The sequence below is a fragment of the Hemibagrus wyckioides genome, linkage group LG16 (genome assembly GCF_019097595.1).
Source record: "Hemibagrus wyckioides isolate EC202008001 linkage group LG16, SWU_Hwy_1.0, whole genome shotgun sequence".
NCBI lineage: Eukaryota > Metazoa > Chordata > Actinopteri > Siluriformes > Bagridae > Hemibagrus > Hemibagrus wyckioides.
In genome coordinates this window covers 18,266,117-18,291,361 of record NC_080725.1, presented here as the reverse complement: position 1 = coordinate 18,291,361, position 25,245 = coordinate 18,266,117, and the positions used below count along the sequence as shown (strand labels likewise).

The following is a 25,245-nucleotide window of genomic DNA, read 5'->3' as shown; positions in this document are numbered from 1 at the left end:
CTCAGTCTCAGTCTGTCCTTCATAAACTGATATACAGGCATGCATAAAGAGACAGAGACAGACACGTGGACGGACACACATAAGTGATTAGCAGTTTCGTTTTATTAATGATCTTGGATCGGTGCGTTTACTCCATTATGTGTGAAAGGAATCGACGTCCTTTCGAGCCTGTGCTGATGCAGCAGCTTTCACTCTGAGACACTTAAACCGTAAGTGACGCGAGAGTGGAAGCGGAACATTTCGGAAAGCCAGCAGACCCTGACGGGAGATGTATACGCTGCCAATGAACGATGCAGGAGAAGCAGGAGTGAAGCCTCACAGAAGCAATTCAGAATACCCCTCCGTCTTTAAACAGTACAGCAACTTCATGTTTACAAAAAATAATAATAATAATCCGTTCTCTGACAAACTTGACAATCTGATAAAATTGAAGGCAAAAAAAATGAAGATATAAAAATCCTAGAAGTTCAAAAAAGAGCTATATAACTTGGCATTATCTCAACATTACACCTTGAATGGTGTTCTCACTGCTTTCCCCACTCTTCCTGCTCTGCCTTATTTAACATCTGAACTCCTGCCGTCTTCTCTTGCAATCGCTGACATTACTGCATTCATGTAGTTTAAGTAGTTTGCAGAATACATTGAATTTTCCTGCTTGCATTTTGATTTACAGAGCTTTCTTTTGCAAAGCACGTTAATGAGACATTGATACTACAGAACTGAATGTGAAGCTTGGTTACATCTGAGATGTAATTTTATCCTACTTAAATATTCACATATATATATAAATGACAGTGAAAGATAATCTTATGAATTGGTTTTCTTAAGTTCACGAACCAGATTTGAAAGATTGCTGATGAATTTTAAGAGTACAGTACCTATATTACAGTTATAAAGCTAAATGGCTCCAGAAAGCTGAGAGGCGGGGACAGGGGATTGGCTCCAGGCAAATATGGAGTGGAGCTAAGGCTCCAGAATATTGAGGAGGTGTGTCCAGAGGAATAGTTACAAAGAGTTGAGGGGTGGGGCCAGGAGAATAATGCTGTAGTTATGAGGGATGGGGCCATGAGAATGATGCTGCAGTACTGAGGGGTGGGGCTAGAAGTATGATGCTGTAGTACTGAGGGTTAGGGCCAGGAGAATGATGCTGTAGTACTGAGGGGTGGGGTCAAGAGAATGATGCTGTAGTACTGAGGGGTGGGGCCAGGAGAATGATGCTGTAGTAGTGAGGGGTGGGGCCAGGAGAATGAAGCTGTAGTACTGAGGGGTGAGGCCAGGAGAATGATGCTGTAAGTACTGAGGGATGGGGCCAGGGAGGATTCAGGCAGATTAGGAGGTGGATCTGGAAAAATAGCTACCAAGTGTTGAGGGGCGGGGTCAGTGTAATGATGCTGAAAAACTGAAGCAGGAGGCCAGAGAATGGCTTGAGATATATTAGGGGGTGGGACCAAAAGAATAGATACCAAGAGTTGAGGAGTGATGCCAGGGGAATGGCCTAGGAGAGATGAAGGGCGGGGCCAGGGTAATGGTTCAGGAGAGCTGAATGGCAGATCCAAGGGAATGGCTCAGGAAAGTTGAAGGGTAGAGCCCAGGGAATGGTTAAGGAGAGCTGAAGGGTGGGGCCGGGGGAATGGTTCAGGAGAACTGAGAGGTGGGCCAATGGAATGGCCTAGGAGAGATGAAGGGCGGGGCCAGGGTAATGGCTCAGGAGAGCTAAGGGTCAGGGTCAGGGTAATGGCTCAGGAGAGCTGAGGGGTGGGGCCAGGGAATGCTTTAAGAGAGCTGAGGGGTGGAACCAGGGGAATGGTTCATGAGAGCTGAAGGGTGTAGCCAGGGGAGCTGGATTTGCAATCAGAAAGAAACATTCCTGTGTTTTTGCATGACATTATGATGAAAGGCAGCTTTGTGGTTAAAGACGCAGATTAATAATGAAATGTGTTTTTACATTTTACCTTCGAATTTTTATTTTCAAGTTTAATATGATCCTTCAAATTCTCCTTCATTTTGACGTTGAGTATAGGTCTAAATACTGCTGTGGTTAATGCGGATAAGCGATAAAAACCTGTCGGAAAAAAGAAGTATACTAGAGGCGCTATTTCTAAAACTGCATAAATACTCGCAATCCTTTAGATCTGGAGGTTTACATGAGACGTAGAGAGGAAATAAAGTGCTGCAGAGAGGAAGAAGGTAGTCGTGGCCTCCTACACGTCCTACATCACTGTACCTGAACTGTACGCTTCTGTTTATGTAGTCAGGTACCTGGTAATAATCACTTCCACAGCATTCCCTTTAAAACACATTTACACAAACACGACTTAATGCTGATGATGTCAGAGAATCACGGAAACTCTCGAACCTGACATGTTGATATGATGTCTGTCTGAACATGTCGCATATATATCCTGATACACTAAAAAAAAACAAACAAACACGTGATTTCGGAGAGAACCGAGCGCTCCAGCTGGCACCATCTCTGTAAAACAAACACCATAATTCAGTTGATTCATGTTTGCTGTAAACAGGCCTTTACGCCTGCAAATCTTTGCTAGCTCACATGGCTTTGGAAAATATCTGGATAGAAACACACTGTGTGTAGGACGTTAAGGCTTCTCCTGATGATACCTGGGATGAACTGATGTTCTGACGTCTAAAGTCCAGGAATAAAGTGGCCCAACAGAGACAGAGCCAACCGCAGCTTGCTGTCCCACACTGGACACAACACGGTGCGCTGTGATTGGCTGCTGTCCCACACTGGACACTACACGGTGCGCTGTCACTGGCTGCTCTTTGACACTGGAAAAGACATGGTGTGCTACATGGGGCATGTTGATTGGGTGCTGCCCGACAGCGGCGACAGCATGGTGCCCCGTGATTGGACGTGGGCCGGCACTGTGTGGCGTGATTGGCTGCTGTCCAGCATTGGATAACGCATAGTTCGCTGTAATCGGCTGCTGCGGCACGGAAACATTTTTACGCGGCCCAAACGGAGCCTGGAGGAAAACGTCTTGCTGCCTGGAAGGGAAAGGAGCGAGGGAGAAAACATCCACGGAGGGGACGCTAGTGAAAGCTTCCTCCTTCTCTTCGTCTCGTTCCTCAGCATCAGGTACGTAACCGTTCATGCTGATTGGCTCACCTGCACACAGCACAAGAAGACAACAGGAAATAATCAGTCGACTAGTAAAGTACGATATTCAACAAGGTATCATTCTACAGAACCTTAGCACTTATTATCCTAAGTCACAGAGTACGCCATCTGCTCAGATGCTATTTAAAAAATTCTCCTTCAAGAGCTTTCAAATGAGCCTGGAGTTCACACAGGATGTGACCTGTAGCATGATCCTGAACATGTAAACATACTGTCCTGCAGTTACACAACTGAGCTCATATAACTGAAGAAGTCCTGATCGGGCAGATACGAGTCACACACTGATTAAAACCTGGGCTACAAGAGAAAAAGAACTATTCTATTAGATGTGAAAGGAAACTGGGATCTGAATCCTGAAGGTGCCCGAAGACGTGCAGAAGAGCAGGAGAGTCGGCTAATCACGACACACTCCGTTTTTCCTAGGAGACTGCATGTGTATGAGCTGAGCTGAGCTGAAGAAAACCGCTGGATGACAGATATATCTATATTTCATCACTTCCATGATGCATAAAATATTCTCTTTATCACAAACAGTACTGATAGAACTACACACTTTAAGGCAGATGCTCTTATATAGTAGCACGTGATTTGCTGGTCATGGATTTTTAAAAAAAAAAAAAAAAAAAAGACGGTGAAATAAATCTTACCTGGAGAAGACGAGGCAGCCATTTTTAGAGATTGTTAGTGATTTCTTGTCTGCACTGTTGGTGTGATCCTTCCATCATGGCTAGATACAGTTTTCATATGTAAATAAACAGTAATATGAGACTCCCTTCCACTCTACGTTTGTGAAATCCATCCATCTATATTCTGTACTGCTTATCCTACACAGGGTGACAGGAAACCTGGAGTCTGTCTCACCCTGGATTGCAGGGCGCAAATGACAATCACACATAACTAACAAGAGATAATTTAGAGATGCCAATCAGCCAGGCCTTGGACTGGTGGAGGAAGTTGGAGTACCTGGCGAAAACCAGAAGCAGGAATTGAAACCCCCAACCCTGGTGCTGCGAGTCAAGTGTGCTAATCAAAGAGATGTGTGTAATCGTTGATATAGTAAAGTCTCAGTGATTTGCATGAATCTGAGGGAATGCTGACTCAGGAAAAGCTTCAGGATATAGTGCTTTGGGGTTTCTTGGTAACTTGACAAGCTGCACTGTTTGTCTCATCAACTTCAATGAAGAGAGTGAAAAGAGAGACTAGTGAGGGGGATGACTGGTGTTTATAGCTAACACAACATGACTGATGAAGACCTCAGGGACGAAAGATGAACCTCAATACGTATTGTTGCTGAATGAATAAAATAGGAGTAATACCTCGTGTAGTGTTTTCATGCTGCAGAGTGAGAACAGTGAGAGCTAATGAACACAACTAAACCATTCCGTTTCACATGTACATGTTTATTGAACACGCTTTCTTTGTTTTTATTCTCTTTTAGACAAAAATATAGAAGGTGCACATGGAGTCGTCTCCGTTCTAACGGGCGGGTTCGGGATTTTGCTACGGTGACGATTCGAACCCCAATCGAAAACAAAAAAAACAACAACAAAAAAAAAACAACAACATCCGAGCGCGTAAAAGGAATTGTGGGCGACTTCTGCTCTGCACAAATACACGAGTCTGAACTGCGACTGCAAGGACGGACTGAAGGACGGCGGTGTGTTCTACGCTGAAACACTGAGATTGCATAGGGGTTAGCGCCGTTTCCTACACGCGACTGTACACAGCGGGGAGATATGAGCTCAGGCTTGATCAGGGGGGGAAAAAAAAGGGAACGCTAAATCAAGGATGGAGCTTGAGCGCCTGAGGTTCTGGAATGATCCGTGCACACTACAGCAGAGGGAACCGTTTGGACAGGCAAACACTCAACACGGTCATTCACATTTATATAATCGATCGATAGCGCTTTTGCGATTAGCGGCTCGGCCGGCGATTAAGGTGTCGGAGTACGGTTCAGCATCGCTCAGGGAATGGTTCACCTGGTTTGTTGAGGACAAAGGAGGATGGAGGGCGAGGAAGATGAAACATACAGTAGGAAGAGAAATAAGGGGAAGAGGATAGGACATGAGAAGATAAAGAAGGAAGAAGACAGCTAGAGAGAGAGAGAGAGAGAGAGAGAGAGAGAGACAGAAAGAAAGAAAGAAAGAAAGAAAGAAAGAAAGAAAGAAAGAAAGAAAGAAAGAAAGAAAGAAAGAAAGAAAGAAAGAAAGAAAGAAAGGAGCTGAGTCTGGCAGTTAGGAAGAGATAGAGAGGGGAAAAAAGAGAGAGAGGATTAAAATAGGATGGAGAGAGATTGTGCTTTTAGCAAACGTGTTTATACTGGACCCAACTCTTAGAATTGCCATCTCAAAGAGAACACACACACACACACACACACACTGAGGCCTGACTGAAATGTTTGTCACAAGTATGTCTTAATGTAAAACAGTAATCTGAAACACTGTCATGCTGAGATATGCGTGTGTGTTTGTAGGCATCAGCATGTCATTATTAAATACACACATATTTGTCTAGGTCTAGATCCTTCTGTCTTTTCTCTCTCACACACACACAAACACACACATACAGAATTGCTGCGGAAGTAGAAGTCAGACTCCAGGAAACTCAAACAAATATTTTCCACATTCGCATAAACACACGGGTCTCAGAAACACCAGGCGTGTGCCAATATTCCATCTTCATTTTCGCGATCATTGCTAAACTTCATATCATGGCTTTGCGAGATCATCACAATACTGAAGAAGAAAACAAAAACAGACTCCATGTATAAACGTTGATGTCTCCACTAGGCAGCGTCTTGTTCTGGTGTTCAGGGACGTGTTCAGTGCTGATCTCCATATCAGGCCCATATTAATATATAGACTCCAATCGATTTGCTCAGTGAGTAAGTGAAAACAAGATTGACTGAGTGACAAAATGAGTGAGTGAATGACCGGATGACTGACTTACTGAGTGAGTGTAACTGACAGAGTGAATAAATTAATGAGTAACAGACTGACTGACTCGGTGACTTACTATGTCACTGAAAGACGGACTGACTCAGTGAGACTGACAGTGACTGAGTGACTGACCAACTGATTGACTGAATAACTTAATGGGTGAGTAATGGACTGACTGATTTACTGACTTACTATGTGACTGAGTGAGTGACTCTGTGAGGCTGACAGTGACTGAGTAACTGACAGAGTGAATAACTTGAGTTATGAATGAGTGAGTAAAGGACTGACTGAAAGTCTTATTATGAGACTGAAAAGCTGAATGAACGAGTGACTTTGTGAGACTGACAGTGACTGAGTGCCTAAGTTAATGAGTGAGTAATGGACTAACTAACTAACTAAATAGCTGTCTAGCTGTGACGGCTGAGTGGTTAAGGCGTTAGACTCAAAATCCAATGGGGTTTCCCTGCACAGGTTCGAACCCTACTCGCAGCGTGATGTGAATTTTCAAGAATTTTGCCCTCATGGAATCATTAAAGTATGAATCTGACTGATGAGTGAGCATCAGGACTATCTGTCTGTCTTACTATGTGACTCAGTGAGACTGGCAGAGTGAATAACTTAACGAGTGAGGAGCGGACTGAGTGACTTACTATGTGACTGAAAGACTGAGTGTGTGACTGAGATGGCCACTAAGTGACTGAACAAGTGACAGGGTGAATAACTTAATGAGGGAGTAATGGACTGACGTGATGGCCGAGTGGTTAAGGCGTTGGACTCGAAATCCAATGGGGCTTCCCCGTGCAGGTTCGAACCCTGCTCACAGCGTGACGTGAATTTTCAAGAATTTCCCTCATGGGATCATTAAAATATCTATCTTACTATGTGACTGAATGAATGAGAGACTCATTGGGACTGTCAGTTACTAAGTGAATAACGGAGTGACTGACCGATGAAGCGAAGCTGGATTGATAACTAAGCTGACAGTAACACATGCAGAAGAGAAGAGAATATTACGCCACTACACTTGGCATGTTGGTCGGTGTTACTGCTCTCTCTAATGCAGTAAATTCTTCCCCATATAAAGAGGGAAGAATTGGCCTCACATCACTCTAATATTGCTATTAGGGCTCTAATATGGAGATCTGAGCACTGCACTAAAGTCCAAAATATAAGAAGTAAGACTTATTAGCCTTATTTCACTTTCCGAATGCTGCCTACCTAGGGGAGCCGATATCGTGTCCATGGTAACAATATTGCCTGACAATATATCGTATAATCGGTTATCGGCACATGCCTATTCAACACACAAAACATAAAGATATAAAGAATTCTTCGGAATAATCTATGACTCATATACATATGTTTATATCTCACGCACACTCGGTCACTAACGCTCTATTCATATTCACATAGAATCTTAATTAGGCATACAGGAAAGATCTCGTTAAAGTCTATAATAATTCTATAATATCACTACAGTAACGACAGTAAGACTCTCTTTACACACATCACTGCATACAGCGCAGATACACTGCTCATTTACACTTAGAGCTTCACACACACACACACACACACACAAAACTTATTTACATCAGTGAGAAGGGGGAGAGGGGGTGGACTATGTGGAAACGTAGGGAAATGAGTGCATGAGCAGGTGAGAAGAGAAAGAAAGATAAGAACGATAAGAATGAATAAATAATAATAAAAAAATAAAATACTGAGAGACAGAAGAATGGGAAAGAGTAAGACAGAACAAGAGAGAAGGAATAAATAATAAGGAAAAAAAAGTAAAGAATGAGAAGAGGAAAAAATGAAAGAAATCAGAACTGATCTAAAGACAAAGAAATTGGGGAAAAAAAAAAAAACATGACAAAGATAGAGCCAAAAAATAAAATTAAAAAGGGAAAAGGAAAAAAATGAGAGAGAAAAAAGCAAAGAAAAAAAAGAGAGAGAAAAAAGCAAAGAAAAAAAGAGAGAGAAATAAGATAAAAGAAAAAAAATATATAAAATAAATATATAAATAGTATTAAATAAAAACAAAAAACAAAAGATTTAACATAAAAAATAATAGAAACTACAAAGTGCAGTGCAAGTCTGAGATAAGATATAAATGTCTTTCTAATCAATGAGGTGACACGCATCACACACACACACACATTCAAGCCGGTTGTGACAAAAGAATGACGAACGGACGGAAAAAAAAAAGTTCAACATGAATGGAGAAGCGATGAACCTCAAAATGAGAATGAAATAAATAAATAAATAAACAAACAAACATCTCAGCAGAGGATTGTGATAAAATCGTGAGCAGCAGGATGGAAGCTGAAAGCAAAGCAGTTAGACAGACAGAGGGATGGATGGATGAACATATGGACGGATGGATGGATAGATAGATAAATGAGGGAGGGAGGGAGGGAGGGAGGAATGAAGTGAGAGAGTTAGACAGACAGCGTTGAGCTCTACAGGTCGATGAGCTGATCCACCAGCAGCAGTGAACAAGCCAAACTGGGCAAACTGGAGTCAGAGCCAGTAGCGCTGTGGGAAGAGCCTAAAGAGAGGGGTGGGGACAAATCGGGTGGGGTAAAGCAAGAAAAGAAACAAGCGGCGGAAAGAATGGGAGAGAGGGAAGAAGGAAGGAAAAGAAAGAAGAAAAAAACAAAAACATAACATTAAAAAAATAATTTAAAAGCAGGCATTAGCGTTAGGAAGGAGGGCAGGGGAAAAAAAGAAAAAAAGAAAGCAGTAGGACAAAGGAAAGGAGGGCAGAGAGAGGTAAAATCATTAAAGAACAGTTCTCCAGGACAAAGCACTTTAATCAACTGATATCTGGAAACTTTTTGAGTTCGTAATCAGATCAGACAGCATATGGAGTAGAGAAAGTTCTAGAGCGTTCGAGTAATTACAAGGTTCTTGCACAAGTGTTTTCCTTTGGTCTAATTTGATCTCACACACCATTTGCTACGCTAGTGTGCTACATGTCCATGTAGATAAAAAAAAAAAGAAAAAAAGAAAAACAGAGAGAGACATTGGAAACACAGCAGTGCTCTCTTTACCTTGAGAGGTTTTGGAGACAAGCACTGGGATCGGGTCGAACTCGTCATCTGCGCTTTTGTCCGAACCCGGCGGCTCAAAGCCAGAGATCAGGCATGTCGAGTCTGGAGAGGAAGCAAAGCAGCGACATTGGGGAGTTGAGGAATTATGTTGGTGGGATGTCAGAAACAATGGGTTGATATCGAAGTGATAACCAACAACCACGTGATCATGAAATAGTGAGCAGTTGCACCTGTCGTGCTGTGGTGGACAGATCCTCCGGACAAGGGTGCAAATTCATCTAGACAGGGGGCGGGGCCAGAGGAGAAAGGACTGCCCAGTAGAGAGTCTTCTCCACTCAAAGTGTCTAGAAAGAGAGAGAGGAGAGAGAGATAGAGAAAGGAAGAGAGAGAGACAGAAAGAGAAAGAGAGAGAGAGAGAGAGAGAGAGAGAGAGAACAAGTATGTGTGTGTGAGAGAGAGAGAGAGAGAGAGAGAGAGAGAACAAATGTGTGTGTGTGTGAGGGGGGGGTCAAGGGCAGTTAAAGAACTTAAATATAGCATACTGCATATACTATATATGTTCAATTATTCTTTAAAACAGTATATATTAATAAATATACATATAAATTAAATATATACAATAAATGTCATATATATATATATATATATATATATATATATATATATATATATACACATACAAATATTTCTACTTTGTCATGGGATGTGGCATATCTCATACTTATCCCTCACACACATCTCATTTGTTTAGATGGAAACTGCCTTCTTTTACAGCCAGGGTTTCTTAATCTTCTCAATTTTCTAATTTTAACAACTTACTGATCACCTCCAACCTCCACACAAATTAGATTCTGGCAATAATTTGTTTAATCACTGAGCTGAAAGTGAATGATGATGAGGATGAACTTGAATATACTGAGAATCCAAGTTCTCCTAACAAACTCCATAAAGCCAGAAAGCTTGCTTTATTTTAGTGAATGAGTCTCACCTGTCCTTACTGCGTCTGTCTGGACAGGATGAACCTGAGGAGCCTCTAGTCCAGGAATCAGAGAGTCCACACACACCTCAGCACTTCCTGTGTGTGTGTGTGTGAGAGAGAAAGAGAGAGAGAGGGTTTTTACTATGTATTTTATATACACTTAATTTAGCCTACACAATCAAAGCCAGTGTAGTGTTAGAGGTATACATGTGTGTGATATGTGCATATTACCATCTCTCATGTCCTCTACAGAACTGCCAAATGGGTCAGACATGGACAGGAGGTCCGGCAGCATGAGAGATGCGTCTGGAGACTTGAGACCTTCTATTAGCTTTTCTGTACAGAGATGGGGGGAAAAAATGAGACAAGCACCGACTGTCATTCTGCTTTCAGCACCACAATGTGATTAGAAATCGGACAATCACTGAACCTTTACCTAACATTCATCTAACATCCATCTAACCCTCATCTAACAACCACTGAACCTTTACCTAACATCCATCTAACATATCTTTGGCTGAGGTCAAAGAATTCCATTCTCCTCGCGTTTCTTCGTACACATTTTAAAACGATCAGTTAGCCGGGCAGACGCATTTCACTTTAATTCACTGTGTCAGAAATGCGCTGGATCAAATGCAGAACGTCTCTTTAAACGGTCTGGATGATTTCTAGAAATTAATGTAATGACTTTCAGACGCTTCTGTGTGAGCGAAAATTCCAGCAAGCTATTGTGGGAAGGATATTTATGGAGAGTCTACCTCAAGATGTTTAATTCAAGTTCATCCTGAACCTCAGGCAGCGTGGCACCAAACCCGAACAAAGTGCATGTGAACTTCTGACCTGCTAAATATCTGATATAGTAAATAAATCTGCCTCTTCGATATTCTTTTGAACTGATTCTCTTATGTAAATGAAGGAGATACCTTAAAGGACATTACACGATAAATGTAACATGAAATGTCTTTAAAGGAGAAGTTCACTTCCAGAACGAAAATCTACAAATAATTCCCTCGCCCCCTTGTCATCCAAGATGTTCATGTCTTTCTTTCTTCAGTCGTAAAGAAATGATGTTTTTTGAGGAAAACATTTCAGGCTTTTCCTCCATATAGTGGACTTCAATGGTGCCCGCGAGTTTGACCTTCCATAATGCAGTTTAAGTGCAGCTTCAACGGGCTCTACATGATCCCAGCCGTGTCTTATCTAGCAAAACGATCGGTCATTTTCTTAGATTTTCTACTTTTTAACCACAAAATTCCACTTCGGAGCGGTCCTCCTTCTAGATAGATACTTTATTCATCCCAAAGGTTTTCGCATATCTCAATTTATTATTAAGGTGGGGTCAGAGTGCAGGCTCAAGCCATGGTACGGCGCCCCTGGAGCAGGTGGGGTTAAGGGCATTGCTCAAGGGACCAACGATGTTGGCATTTTGAAGGCTTGAACCTCGACCTTCTGATCACTGACTCAGTGCCTTCACCACTGAGCCACCACTCCCTAAACACTGGGTCTGTAGTTCCTCCTACATCACGCGTGACATTCCGACGTGATTACGTAGCGTCATGGACGCGCGTCCCAGTTAGTTAGTTTTAGACGAGCTTTTGTGGTTAAAAAGTATACAATTTTAAGAAATAAGACCCTTCTTCCACAGCTTTTAGAGCCTTATGAAGCTGCATTTAAACTGCATTTTGGAAGAACTGCACCATTGAAGTCCACTATATGGAGGAAACGTTTTCCTCACAAAACATCATTTCTTTACGACTGAAGAAAGAAAGACATGAACATCTTGGATGACAAGGGGGTGAGGAAATTATTTGTGGATTTTTGTTCTCCTTTAACCTAGGCGAATGTGAACTTTTGTAGAACTTTCGTCTATCACCTGACAAATTCTCATCTAACTCCAATTTAACACACATATGTAGATCTAGTAATAACCCCGCACCCTTAATGTCTAAAGGGACTCAAGCAATAAAAAAGTAAGCAGAGCTGCATTAAAACCAGCAATGGAACTCAAATCTGGGTCAGACACATGCGGCTCATTTAATCACATTTTCTTATTATTCTTGCCCTGACTTTCACGTCTCAGACGGGAGGGATAGACGTTACTGTGACATTTTTCGTTGCGTGTGTTTCTACTTTCTAGATTTCTCTGGATGAACTCACCTGGTACTGCCAGTAAATCGGCACCTGAATCCAAGCCCAGAATATCAGCAGGTCGTTCAGCTGAGCAGAGAGAGAGACAGTTTCACTTTTATAGTATTTATTCTAATACTCTAGAGCTTTGATATCAGTTTTCGTCACGTTCTTAGGCTGCAGGTATATAAATCAAGAGTGCAAGTTTATCCGAGGACGAGACAACTTTTTGAAGCACATCATATCCGTTTAGTATGTGCGACACTTGATGTATGCAGGCCTTATGCCTCCTCGATCTCTCGCACCCGCGCCTGTTCTCACGAACACAAATATATATTCACACACTTCCTATCCTGCTGGTAAACATACACACACATGCACTGCAGCTGTGATCCTACTGATAAAAGAAAGCCACCTCTTAAAGTCAGAGCTCATATACGTATTGGATATTTAAATGTAAATGTTCAGCTGTCTTTAAAGTGAATAAAAGGTCGATGACGTACATGCGAGAATTAGCTACAGTTCATAGGGTGCAGAAACAGAAAACAAAAAATCCACTGAAAGCCATGAGTAATTTAGATTAAGTCATGGAGCTGGCAAGTAGACGGTCAGCGTCACTGAAAAGTGTGCGTGTGTCAGCTGACGAGATCATCTGGGAAACACATCTATACGCTTTCTGAAGCTTGTCACCTCTTAGTCATTGCGCCATGTGCTATACAACCTCTGATGCCAAACATTGTGATGTAACATCAAAGTGCAAATGAAAACCATCCTTTCCTCTTTACAGCCTAAGATGAAACAAATACAGTATACATGCACAGCTAAGCATTGTTTTTATTTAGCGCACAGTGTGTGAACAGGACGTGAAGGGTTTGGTTTAACATGAACCATGTGGAACCAAATGCTTCAAGTGAATCTGTGTGTGTGTGTCTGAGTACCTGAAGGCTGAGTAATGGGTTCAACAGAGTCCAGTCCAGGGAGAAGTTCCTCTGTGCAAATGCTCGGAGGCTCTGCAGTTTCTGCACACACACACACATCATTTTCAGTTCTTTACACACACACACACACACATTACAGTTATTTCTTTCATGTAATGTTTTACTAACGTTTCATACTTTATTTATTCCTTAAACCATCATTCCTTATACCTACTACTCTTCTGAACTGCTACGTTCAGCGAGGTTTCTCTTGATTCATCTCATTTTTATCGCTTGTGCTCAATGGGATAGATTTGCTGTCCAACAGAAGCAAGCTTTTTGCTGAGTCGAGTATAAATTTAGAGCCAGAGCCACATGAAAACTGTGTGGATTTAAAGCTTTGGTTTTAAGGACCCGTGTGAGAATCATAATATTTGACCATGGGTACGGGCTGGTCATGTGAGGAGTACAGCTGTGACTCACTTCAGGGAGACCAGAAAAGACACGGCTGAATGTTTTTTCTTTATGTTTGGAAAAACCACTGCATTTCAATAAATAATGCTGGGACCTAAATCTTCAAGAGATTCAAAAGAAAGACTGAATAAGAGTCAAAGTTTTTGAGGGCACTGATTATTACCTTTGGAGAGTTTGCTGAAGTTTTTGTTAAGCAGTTCCTCAGCAGTCAGTTTGGAGAAGTTGTCGTCTCCGAAGGGGTTCCAGGACGGCTGGTCCAGGGCACTGAGACTCGAAGCAGCTGTGGTGCCAAGGCTCGGAGCAGTAGGTGTGCTCAGACTTGGGGCAGAAGAGGTGGCAAGACTTTGAGCAGAAGTGGTGAGAAGATTTGGGATGGAAGTGGTGGCTCCACACTGCTGACCAGATTCATACACACTCTGCTGGGAAGACTGTGGCGAGTTGGATGGAGTGGCGCTGGCTGACCTGCAGGGTGAATATACAGATCAGCTACTCAAGCATGTGCATGAGAGGTACAGTTGTTGTGAGAAGGCCATGAAACCAATATACCCAGATATTTACAAACTTATTTGTCTGTCATTTTCATTTATTTTTCATTACAGTACTAATTATTTCACCAAAAAACCATTCCCATGGCTACATCTACCTAATGTCACTTCACTGGCAGCAGTCTGCATTGACTACTCTGCAAGCTAGCTATATCAATCATCTCACACTTTAACTTTGAATGGAGAAAGTCGCAAATAATTGTATGTTATGAAACACGGATGTATGAAGCATTACGGAGCGGTTGTTACTTGGATTTGTTGAGGTTCGCCTCGGCTGTAGCGGCCTGTAGCTGCTGCGTTGACTGGCTTGCAGACACACCAACCATTGCACTGTGGGTGACATCACTCTGGATGCGTCTATGCCCTGCCTTCTGGGTCCGTGGGGAAGAGGGCGGGGTTTGGGAGAGGCCCAAAGTGGTAGGCTGGAAAGGGATTAAAATTTTTAAAAAATGACAAAGAATGCATGCTTGAACACATTTTTTTTTTTTTTTATGTCTCACCGGTATAATGAACCATTAGAGAGAAACTATTTACAACAAGGCAGGTACTTGCTAATTTAATATGTCTTGCTGATGATTACCATTTCCCCAGCAGTGGGCTGGACAGGGGGCGTGGGTGTAGGTGTGGCTTCAAGTGGCTGTGCTGCAAGAGGTGGCTGTTTTTGTTGTTGTGGTGGTGGCTGCTGCTGCTGCTGTTGTTGTTGTTTGCGCTTGGCACTACGAGCTGGAGCAGTAGGTGGAACCGGACTTGACGGAGTGGGTGTGGTTTTCTGAGGAGCAGGAGTTGTTGCTAGAGGGGCGGGGCTTGTCACTGGCGGAGTTACACTTCCGGATACGGGTGTCGAGACTGGGATTGGCTGCACAGGCTGTGATACGCAAACAGATACTCAATATCTTGAGTCAGGAACTGCTTTCTGTATGAATGTAAGATAAAACACACACTGACCTGTTTGTGCTGAGGCTGGTTAGAGGAGTGTGTGATCTGGGACTGCAGCGCCGCAGCTGGCTGAGCTAAATTCACGCTCACAGCTAAAGACACAGAAAGAGTGAGAGAGTTTGGAAACGTCGGTTGTTGAAAGATACGTGTGTTTGCCTGAAGGTTTACATTGTATGCTTTATGTCTGGAGTGTATGAGAGGTGTGAGTACCTGAGTGTATAGGTGTACCTCTCTTGCGTGGTGTGAGTGCAGCAGGTTGGATCTGCAGGACGCCTCCTATTGGCTGAGCCTGAGCAGCTTTGGGCCTCTGACGTGGCGTGATGGATGTCTCAGTAGTTGGAATTGGATCTGTAAGCCTAACACACATGCACACACAAAACTTGCATCAGAAAAGCCATTGTTTGGTTCAGTGACGCCGACCAGTTTCGTGCTAGCCGGTTAAAACAAAATAAATAAAAAAGAATAAACATGCAATAACGGCATAAATTGAGCAATATGCTAGAAATAAAGAAATACAGATAATCTGAAGCAGAACTAAGAGCCGTTTACCTGGCCTTGGTCTGTGTTTGGCTCTTCTTTGCTGCTGCTGCCTCACTTGCTCTTATTGGCTCAGGGAGCTTGTTGGGAAGAGGGGAATTCTGGGGGGAAAATCATCATGGGTATAAATTCTCTGCTCATTTACAAGCCTTCCTAAATAAGGACGGGTAAAAAAAAAAAAGGATGACTGTGGAAAAACGACCACTAGCCACCACAAGCTGATTCTATTCCATTAGCAATTCCCTTCAGCTAAGCCTTAGTATTCAAGAATCTAGCATTTAGCAGTGAGACAGATCTAGAGGTTTCTGTCTCAGGACGCTGCTTCTTCTTTCCTCTTTTACAATTTAGATTTTAAAAAATCTTTCAGACTAAAGTGTAAACCTTTCCTAATGGAAATATACCGATTGAATGCTGGGTAATTTGAATACCAACTAGTATGTGATGAACTTGCATTCAAGGCAACTAGACAGAAAGGAAGTGCATCATCTTTTCTTCACCTTTGAGATTTAAATCATGAAATCGTGAAAGAGAGCGTGTGAGAGACTGAGAGACAGACAGACAGACAGACTGACCTGTGTGTTTTGGACAGGACATTCACGTCGAGCGAGTCGGAAAGCAAAGTGAGACACCTGATAGATATCAGGCCGTTTATCCGGATCCGGCTCCAGCATGTAGCCTGATCCAGAACCACACACCAGCAGAGAGGGGAAGAAAGAAAGGGCATCAGAAGATGTAGAAAGAATCACCCACAACCATAGCTGAGAAACTGTGTTAGTGCTTCTATCCCCTTGTTGTTACAGTAGGACAGGATTGAAAGAGTGTTTATGTATGTCTCATTAATGGAGGCTGGATTCCCACATCATTCCCAACATTCTCTGTAGCGTGAACGGAGACACTCACGGATCAGACAGTGCATGTCGTAGGAATACCGCGAGTTATCCGGGATGGTGAAGCTCCCGTCACATATAGCCACCTGACTCTCTCCGAAGGGCAACGAGAAAAAGCACAGCTTATACAGCAAGCAGCCCAGAGCCTGCATCACACACACACACACTTACTTTCAAACAAACCTACTAGTGAAATGAACAAAACACGTCATTATACGTTAGATCAGATTCAAGTAAGTAGGCATATATGAAATCTCATATACTGACCCAGATATCTGCTTTGGTTGTGATAAGTTTACCGTTATACAGGTTCACCATCTCAGGAGCTCGGTATGAGAGAGTGGTGTACCTATACACACACACAATCGCAGCATATGTGAACATACTCAGCATTAATCTTCTCTGTCTTTTCCAGGTATAAGATGAAAGAAAGAAAGGAAAAATATAGAGGAAGTAGAGGAAGTGATAGCAGAGGAGAGATGGAAGTACTTTTTGATCTCTTCTTCCACAACTGTCACTCCATCACTCTGGGGGTTTTGGAACTTCTTGGTAGCGCTGCCGAAATCGCACAGTACATAATGACCCTGATCGTGCAACAGGATGTTCTCCACCTGAAACACACACACACACGAAACACCACAGGTCATGATATTTACACTCCATATACATACACCCCTTTTAATAACTGGTGGTCATCCAAATATGCAATATACTTTTATATTAAATATGATTGTGTGTGTGTTCATGTCCTGGTGGATTATGGGAGTTTTGTACTGATATGTTGATATATGCCCTTTTTGGGATGTACTTGATGGTTTTTGTGTGCGTGTGTGTGTGTATACCTTCAGGTCCCGATGGATTATGGGAGTTTTACATTGGTGCAGTTGAGCTACAGCTTCACACGTATCACAGAAAATCTGCAACACTTCTGTCTCTGTGAATCCCGTCTGCAGACGCTGGTTCATCAGATTCACCACCTGACCGCCTACACACACACACACACACACACAAGCACATAATAGCACGGTGGGTGTCCCAGATTTAGACATCCAAATAGCATTTGATTGGATATAAATACATTTCCGAATGGGAGACACGAGATTCGGATGAGTTCGACTGCGCACATGTTGTCAGGAATTTGCTGTTGTCTACTGACGGAAAGGTTTGCAGACGCGTTCATAAACACAGACAAAATAAAATCATATAATCGCTTTCACCTTGTGCCTGTTTTTGGGTAACGTCTGGCGATTTTAAAATGAAAGGGAAGCTTCTGGAAAGTTCAGTGAGAGCAATCAAACAAACACGAGTAAGCAAAGGGCACCAGAAATGCCTGTGCTAATTCTACAGTATTTTATCTTTTGCATGATCCAACACACACAAACACACACACACACACACTAAGAGGAACATCTCTACAGCTTCTCATTCATTCAATTATCCAATTATGTGTCAGAAGCTCAGTGCATAAAAATCATGCACTTACAGGTTCAATTAATGTTCGCATCAAACATGAGAATGTGATCTCGATGACCCTGAGCATGGCACGGTCCTGGTTCGAGTGTTTCAAAAGCTGCTGACCTTCTGAGATTTCCATGCTAGAGTTTGCACAATGAGCGGTAGTTCTGCGAATGGACACGCCATGTTGATGAGAGAGGGGTCAGAAGAGAATGTCCAGACTGCTTCAAGCTAACAGTAACTCAAATAAGCCACCAGAAAGCAGAAAAGGATCTCAGGATGCATGACATGGCGATCATGTCGCTTTCTACTCCTGTAGGCCCAGAACAGGAATCCGGGTTCGCACTGGGCACAGACTCACCCAAACTGGACAGCTTAAAAAAAAAAAAAAAAGCCTGGTGTATGCATGTGTGTGTAAAAGTTTGGCTCAGTTTGATAATCTTATTTTCCTTGCTCATAAACATGCATGTGCGGCAATGAGAATTGAAAACAGGTCATGATGAACAGCACTGTGTGTGAGGTGTGACTGCCTCCCTGTGGCTCACTTGTACAACTGCAGCCGATAAAAACAGTGTAATAGTCTAGCACTCTTGTGCGTGTATTAAACAGATCTTTAAAACTAGAGCGAATTCAGTCTTTTCTTGCTGAGACTTTGCACTATGAATTAACATTCATATTAGTAACCTAGGGGCAGCACGGTGGCTTAGTGTAGGCACAGCGAGAAAGTCCAGGGTTCGAACAGGCAGGGGCCTTTATGTGTGGAGTTTGCATGTTCTCCCCGTGCCTGCGTGAGTTTACTCCGGTTTCCTCCCACAATCCAAAAACATGTACATTAGGTTGATTGGTGATTCTACATTGTCCATAGGAGTGAGTGTGACCCTGTGATGGACTAGCGACCTGTCCAGACTATACTCCTGCTTATCGCCCAATGTGTGCTGGGATAGGCTCCCCGTGACCCTAACTAGGAATAAAGTGGGTATAGATGATGGATGGATAAGTAACCTGAAACCTGGCTAAGTCTGAAGAAGATCAAGATATAATATGTGTGTGTTTAGAACGCTTACCTTTACATACGTCCATGAGGATAAGAACCTCCCAAACGTCACCGCTTCCTACAGCCGTCACGCTAGAATCCACGTAGCCCACGATGTTCTTATGGCCTGAGAGATCCCTCTGCATGCACACACACACACAGCCATTATAGCTGTTCCTCTTGGTAGTCAACATTACAATTACGCTTCAGAGACATAAGGAGTATAAAATAATAATAATGTAGGTATATATTACTATCATTACAAATACTGACAACCTTCAAATGCTGAGAGCTGCAATGTTTAGAAAAATACACTCACCATGATTTGTATTTCTCGGCGACACACCTGCAGGTCGTGTTCGTTATTCACGTACATCCTCTTCAGCGCACATCGGACACCCTGATTGGTCCGGACCAAAAACACGATGGCAAATCCACCTGCGTAAAACACCAGGAACTCAGACTCATCCTTCTGTTTCATTATTCAATACAATTCAATTCAAATTGCAGTCCTAGGAACCAGACTCATAAAGGAACCCATCCTCAATTGGGTGACCCCGGAGAGTGTGATTATAGATAATTATAAACACCGGAGAGTGTGATTATGAATATTGTCCTTTCTACGGTCATGTACAGTCAGTTGTGTGATGCAGATACAGCATAGGGTAGCCATGACACAAAGTGTTTTTGGCTGAGGAGCTGGTAAAGCTCAGTTTAAGCCAAGTCACATGTCATTATATTGATGCAAAACTAATCGTCATGTAATGCATTGGGCAGTGCAGCTTTTCAGTCAAATTGCAAGGCATGTCGTGTCACTTCAGGTCAAAGCCCTGGATTTGTACTTGTACACAATCTTCTGGCCACTGGCACTGAAACCTTATCGAGTTTCAACAGCGCTCCCATGTGGCTGTCCAGAGAAGCTCAGAGGACAGATGAATGAACTAATATGGAGCCTTAAAGACAAACATCCAGCACCATAACTTTAAAATCCCAGTGAAGTGCCTTAATAAAAGGGCAGCATTGTTCCATGTGTTGATGCCATTTTCACAGGACAGGAAGTTAAGTGGCTTGAGAGAGAGAGAGAGAGAGAGAGAGAGAGACTGCTATCCTTGAGGGAACACAGACAATGGATGGCTCTGGCATCATTGTGAGCCAAACTTTCCATCTCACGAAGACAGTGCGACCGGTTTGTGTGCCAGTAGACAGCTTTGTCTGCACATTTCTATAATCAAACACCTCTTCAGGTGAAGTGAATAACACTGATTATCTCCTCACCTGTTAGTGGGTGGGATATATTAAGCAGCAAGTGAACATTTTGTCCTCAAAGTTGATGCGTTAGAAGCAGGAAAAATGGACAAGCGTAAGGATTTGAGCGAGTTTGACAAGGACCAAATTGTGATGGCTAGACCACTGGATCTGAGCATCTCCAAAACTGCAGCTCTCGTGGGGTGTTCCTGGTCTGCAGTGGTCAGTATCTATCAAAAGCATCCTTTAAATTGTGAGGTGGGGCCTCACAGGATCTTGGTTCCAGATACCACAGCACACCTTCAGGTATCTAGTGGAGTCCATGCCTTGACGGGTCAGGGCTGTTTTGGCGGCAAAAGCAGGACCAACACAATATTAGGCGGGTGGTCATAATGTTATGCCTGATCGGTGTATACATTCTGAATTTACATCAAGTTTAAAACACAGAACAGTCAAATCTAAATGAAACACTAGAGAAGACAGGACTCTGCTGATTTTAGAGCAATCTCTCAGCACAGGTAAAGCTGATAGATGCTGATGTTCTGGTCATGTGACCTACTAAGGCACACAGCCAGAAGCCCTACAACGAGCACCTACTGTATAACATAACAATAACCATGAAATGAACAGTTATTTGAGGACACACTCGAATATATATACCGTGATTGTTTCTCCTATGCAGATTGATCGAGCTGAATATGTTACCACAAAGCCTTGAGTGACCTTTCAGCACAGAGGAACCAAAAATCCTGTTAAAAACGGCTTCTATTGAAGATGTTAAGCTGCATGCTGTATATTAGGATAATCACGTCTCAATTAACCCATGCTCAGGCGTGAAGAAGTGAAAAGAAAATAAGAGAAAAGTCTTGCTTCCTGAATTGGTCTGTTAAACGAACGGGACCGCTCACACGGCTTTAAATAAAACTGTAAACGCTGTAGTAATCAATAATAATAATACTATTCTTGTCAAGTAAAATGACTGATCGGCGGTTAACGAGTGGAGTAATAAAAACAGCTGTGGTGGGATTGAATTCAGATGGAAACGTAATCAGTACAGCATTTCGACAACGAGCGGGCGGAAAGAAGTGGGGTGATGTTTCAAGAGGATTTAAACTGTGAGATTAATCGCCTTACGGACACATTACATAACTCCATTGCAATTAAAAGACAATCCCAATCGAGACCGAGAAAAAAATGACTAGCTGAAGGGAAAATATTGGACGTTCATCTACATGAAAATCAACAGAGAAAACCCATCCTGATGAACTGAGGCCATATACAGGAGTGTGTGTGTGGGTTTCCGCATTTTATGTCACATGACCGTCACTGAGATTACCATCAGCTTTAAAGTTAAGGGCTAATATTTAGTTATCATAGCTGTACGACTACACTTGAAATGAACAGGGTTTCGTTTAAGGTCTCGATAGCAAAAAAAGAAATAATATTAACTTTAAATAATCATAACTGCAGATGTGATCAATCCAACTCTAGATGATACGAAACCTGTAAATAAAAAGGAATAAAATGTTCTTAAACATATGAATAAGATGGTACAGCCTCCTTACTGTTCTTAAAAATGATTAGGGGTCTTGAAAACTCTGGAAATAGATAGATAGAAATAGATAGAAAATATTTGAGAAGCCCTGATTTTTAAAGATTCTCAGATGAAAAGGAGGTTAGAGAAAGATATAAAACATCGACACAACTATAAGATACACAAACTTTTGCACGGGAGCGTAAGTCGATGATCACAGTTTCTACAACAAGCATGTTCAGTAGCAGCAGTAATAACTCCACTGTACTGAATGTTATCATTACAAAGTGCTGTTGATTTATTTCCTATAACTGCAGCTCTGAACATAGCACCGACTCTAAAATAAAGGTTTGTGATCGTTTCAATACATAATCATTGCCCAAACAGCTAATTCACCAGGATGATGAGTTTTTCTGGTTTTAAAAGTGATGTCTCATCACTATGATGAAATATTCTGTAAGGAGATGGTTGGGTTATGGAGTCTCTGGTTTCGGTGAGTCACAAAGGGGCGAAGGTTTTTCCATCATGGGAAAGTCTTCAGCATACAGACTGCTACAGTTCTTTTCAAAAGACAGGAAAAAAGCAGTGCTGGTGGAGGGAAAGACTGCTGTAAGTGAGAACAGGAGCAAAGCTGTAGACATTTCACAATATTAAAATTGGTTAAATACACGTTATTTAAGCAGTAAAAGTTAGACCAACATTAAACATTAAAATAAAAGTTATTGGGAAATAATCAACGTTTTACTAGTAACGCCGAATAATTTTATACCAGCACATCCTGAAGTTTTCTCCATTTCAAGTTCATGTGTCTGATCATGAACTTGCTCATATTTTTTCTTGGGACTCAGGTGTGACCCCCCCATTCCCCATATGATCATCCTGACCTTCAGCGAGGGTTTCCTCCACGGTGACCTGATGATGTCCGATGACGAAGGTCCGGCCGATGAAGTTCCCACCGACTCCGCCGGATCCTCCTCCACCTCCAGAACCAGGACCAACACTAACCAGCTCCCTCCGAGAGTCAAAGAACTTCTTCATGCTGAGATTCTTGACTGAGACACCAAATCGTGACCGGACTGGGTTATCAGATAACCTAAATAAATGAAATCACAGGGCTCCAGCTGCGTTTATGAGCTGGATAATAGACCTGAAGCCCCCTTCTAATGTGAATCTGAGACTGCCTCAGGGGCCTGGAGAGCCATTGTGTCTATAGCGTTATATAATCCTATACATATAATTCACGGCGTCTTATATTATAGCATTTATGGTAATAACGCTTCTCCAAACATCTGTTTCCAGTTATCTGTTGTTAGCTATATCTAGCTATTTAAACCAGGCAAAAAAAATAAAAACACTCAGATAAACCCCTGAGGAAAACAAGAACACATCTTTTTCCCGACCTTAAACCATTTCCAGTGAGATGGAGACAGAAAGCTGGAGGTGTTTTTCTTGCCTATTTCAGCTCGACTGCAATTTCGGTCATTCAGCGAGCTAACGGTGTTATTGCTAACGCTATGTCTGACGGATGACAGACCGCAGTTAGCCAGCTAGCAACGCAAGAGTAAACACCATATCACGGTGCAATATAATAATACTAATAACGCATCTCTAACATTATTTTATTAACGTGCGTTAAATGACAGCAGAAATACGCAAACTGGCTAATCCAAACCAGCTAAGCTAACCCCGCTATACAAACGCACTGATGTCAACTATCATCTTAGCCTAGCCTGTGCAGCTACCCCGAGCAAATCATAGCAAGAAATAATGATATGTACACAGCGCTGACGATTTCCATCGGCAGACGCGGATATTTTTTAACCTAAAGGTTCATTTTTTTAGGATTAAGAGATTTCATTTCTTTTTCGGGGGAGGGGGAGATAAATAAAAATAAAATCAATGTCGCAAATCTAGCGACAAATACTAGCTGTCAGTACGCAATCCGCGTACGCATGCGCAGTGACAACCGGGTCGCCGGGACGCGGTGAAGTTGACGTGTGAAGCTCGTGCGCACGCGCAGTATCATGGCACGCCCTCCAACTTGCTTGTCTGGAAATGTATTGCCAAAAGTTTTGGGACACCCTCCAAATCATTCAATTCAGGTGTTGGGCTCGGCGCCTTAGTTCCAGTGAAAGGAACTCTTAATGCTTCAGCATACCAAGACATTTTTGGACCGACTTTGTGGGAACAGTTTGGGGATGACCCCTTCCTGTTCCAACATGACTGCGCACCAGTGCACAATGCAAGGTCCATGAAGATCTTTAGTGTGGAGGAACTTGACAAAATCCTGACCTCAACCTGATAGAACACATTTGGGATGAATTAGAGAGGAGACTGTGAGCCAGGCCAAAACTGGGACGTCTGCCCTCACACACACATGAATGTAATATGGAGTTGTTCCGCCCTTTGCAGCTATAACAGCTTCAGCTCTTCTGGGAAGGCTTTCCACAAGGTTTAGGAGTGTGTTCATGGGAATTTTTGACCATTCCTCTAGAAATGCATTTGTGAGGTCAGGCACTGATGTTGGACAAGAAGGCCTGGCTCACAGTCTCCGCTTTAATTCATCCCAAAGGTGTTCTATCAGGTTGAGGTCAGGACTCTGTGAAGTTCCTCCACACCAAACTCACTCATCCATGTCTTTATGGACCTTACTCTGTGCACCCAAACTGTTCCCACAAAGTTGGGAGCATGAAATTGTCCAAATTGTCTTGGTATGAAGCTGAAACATTAAGAGTTCCTTTCACAGGAAGTAAGGGTCTAAGCCCAACCCCTGAAAAACAACACCTGAAGTCAATGATTTGGAGGTGTGTCCCAAAACGTCTGGCAATATATGTATAACAATAAAAGCTTTATCTAACATGTTATGTACATGCATATTTACCAAGTAGGTGTTTATTGATTAGCAAAGCTTCGTTTGATGTAACCTTGGATTTTTCTATCATGGATGAAAGTTTCATAGATGGTGCACAGCTCTGTTTCTGGTTGAGTCTGGGAGAAAGATGATGCCTGAAACTCCACCTCCCTTCTAGATAACTAAATCCTCTTCCTTTTTTTGGTATCCACCACCTCTCAATCTCCTTCCCATATCAATAACTCATATGTCCCTTGGCCTGGCTGTCTGATATAAATCAGAAGCTACTGAGAACTTCTGCTTGAGCTCTCTGAATTCTCACGCTTCACAAACTCCACAATCATTCCCATACTGATATCAGGTAATTTATTCCGTAACACAAACCCATTAGGGTCCAGTTGATTTAGGAGCACAGACTGTGTAAAGGATTCTTTCACACAATTGCACACATTCAGAGACTATGGGCAATTTAGAGACGCCAATTAGCCCATCATGCATGTTATGTCGCATATCCCATCCTTGGGGGTTGGGGTCAGAGTGCAGGGTCAGCCATGATGCATCACCCCTGGAGCAGGGTGGGTTGGGCCC

At 42.6% G+C, this 25,245-nt stretch overlaps 1 protein-coding gene and 1 non-coding gene across 4 annotated transcripts; one reads left to right on the top strand and one right to left on the bottom strand.

Moving 5' to 3' along the window:
* Nucleotides 1-84: 84 nt before the first annotated feature.
* Nucleotides 85-23,759, bottom strand: aak1b (AP2 associated kinase 1b). 3 transcript variants are annotated; one of them, XM_058411549.1, is made up of 21 exons: nucleotides 22,691-23,759; nucleotides 19,347-19,465; nucleotides 19,059-19,167; nucleotides 17,382-17,524; nucleotides 17,029-17,150; nucleotides 16,807-16,888; nucleotides 16,553-16,685; nucleotides 16,225-16,328; nucleotides 15,665-15,753; nucleotides 15,326-15,471; nucleotides 15,125-15,207; nucleotides 14,760-15,044; nucleotides 14,429-14,601; nucleotides 13,798-14,096; nucleotides 13,182-13,262; nucleotides 12,274-12,333; nucleotides 10,348-10,452; nucleotides 10,126-10,212; nucleotides 9,368-9,481; nucleotides 9,138-9,239; nucleotides 85-3,133 (listed from the first exon to the last, which is right to left on the bottom strand). In XM_058411549.1, exons 1-21 carry the CDS (start codon nucleotides 22,842-22,844, stop codon nucleotides 2,601-2,603), a joined length of 3,123 nt encoding a protein of 1,040 aa, XP_058267532.1. In that variant the 5' UTR covers nucleotides 22,845-23,759; the 3' UTR covers nucleotides 85-2,600. The 3 variants fall into 3 exon arrangements, with proteins under 3 accessions (XP_058267532.1, XP_058267533.1, XP_058267534.1); XM_058411550.1 differs by having other exon boundaries at nucleotides 15,344-15,471; XM_058411551.1 differs by lacking the exon at nucleotides 85-3,133 and adding an exon at nucleotides 5,740-8,632.
* trnas-cga (transfer RNA serine (anticodon CGA)) lies at nucleotides 6,825-6,909 on the top strand. Its single transcript has one exon. It is a non-coding gene; the product is annotated as a tRNA-Ser (tRNA).
* Nucleotides 23,760-25,245: the final 1,486 nt, after the last annotated feature.

Coding starts and splice junctions, on each gene's coding strand:
- aak1b (XM_058411549.1), bottom strand. CDS start 22,844: ATGAAGAAGTTCTTTGACTCTCGGAGGGAGCTGGTTAGTGTTGGTCCT. Junction 16,686..16,806: donor CAACCAAAGCAGATATCTGG/GTCAGTATATGA, acceptor TGTGTGATGCAG/GCTCTGGGCTGCTTGCTGTA. Junction 16,329..16,552: donor CGACATGCACTGTCTGATCC/GTGAGTGTCTCC, acceptor GTTCTGGATCAG/GCTACATGCTGGAGCCGGAT.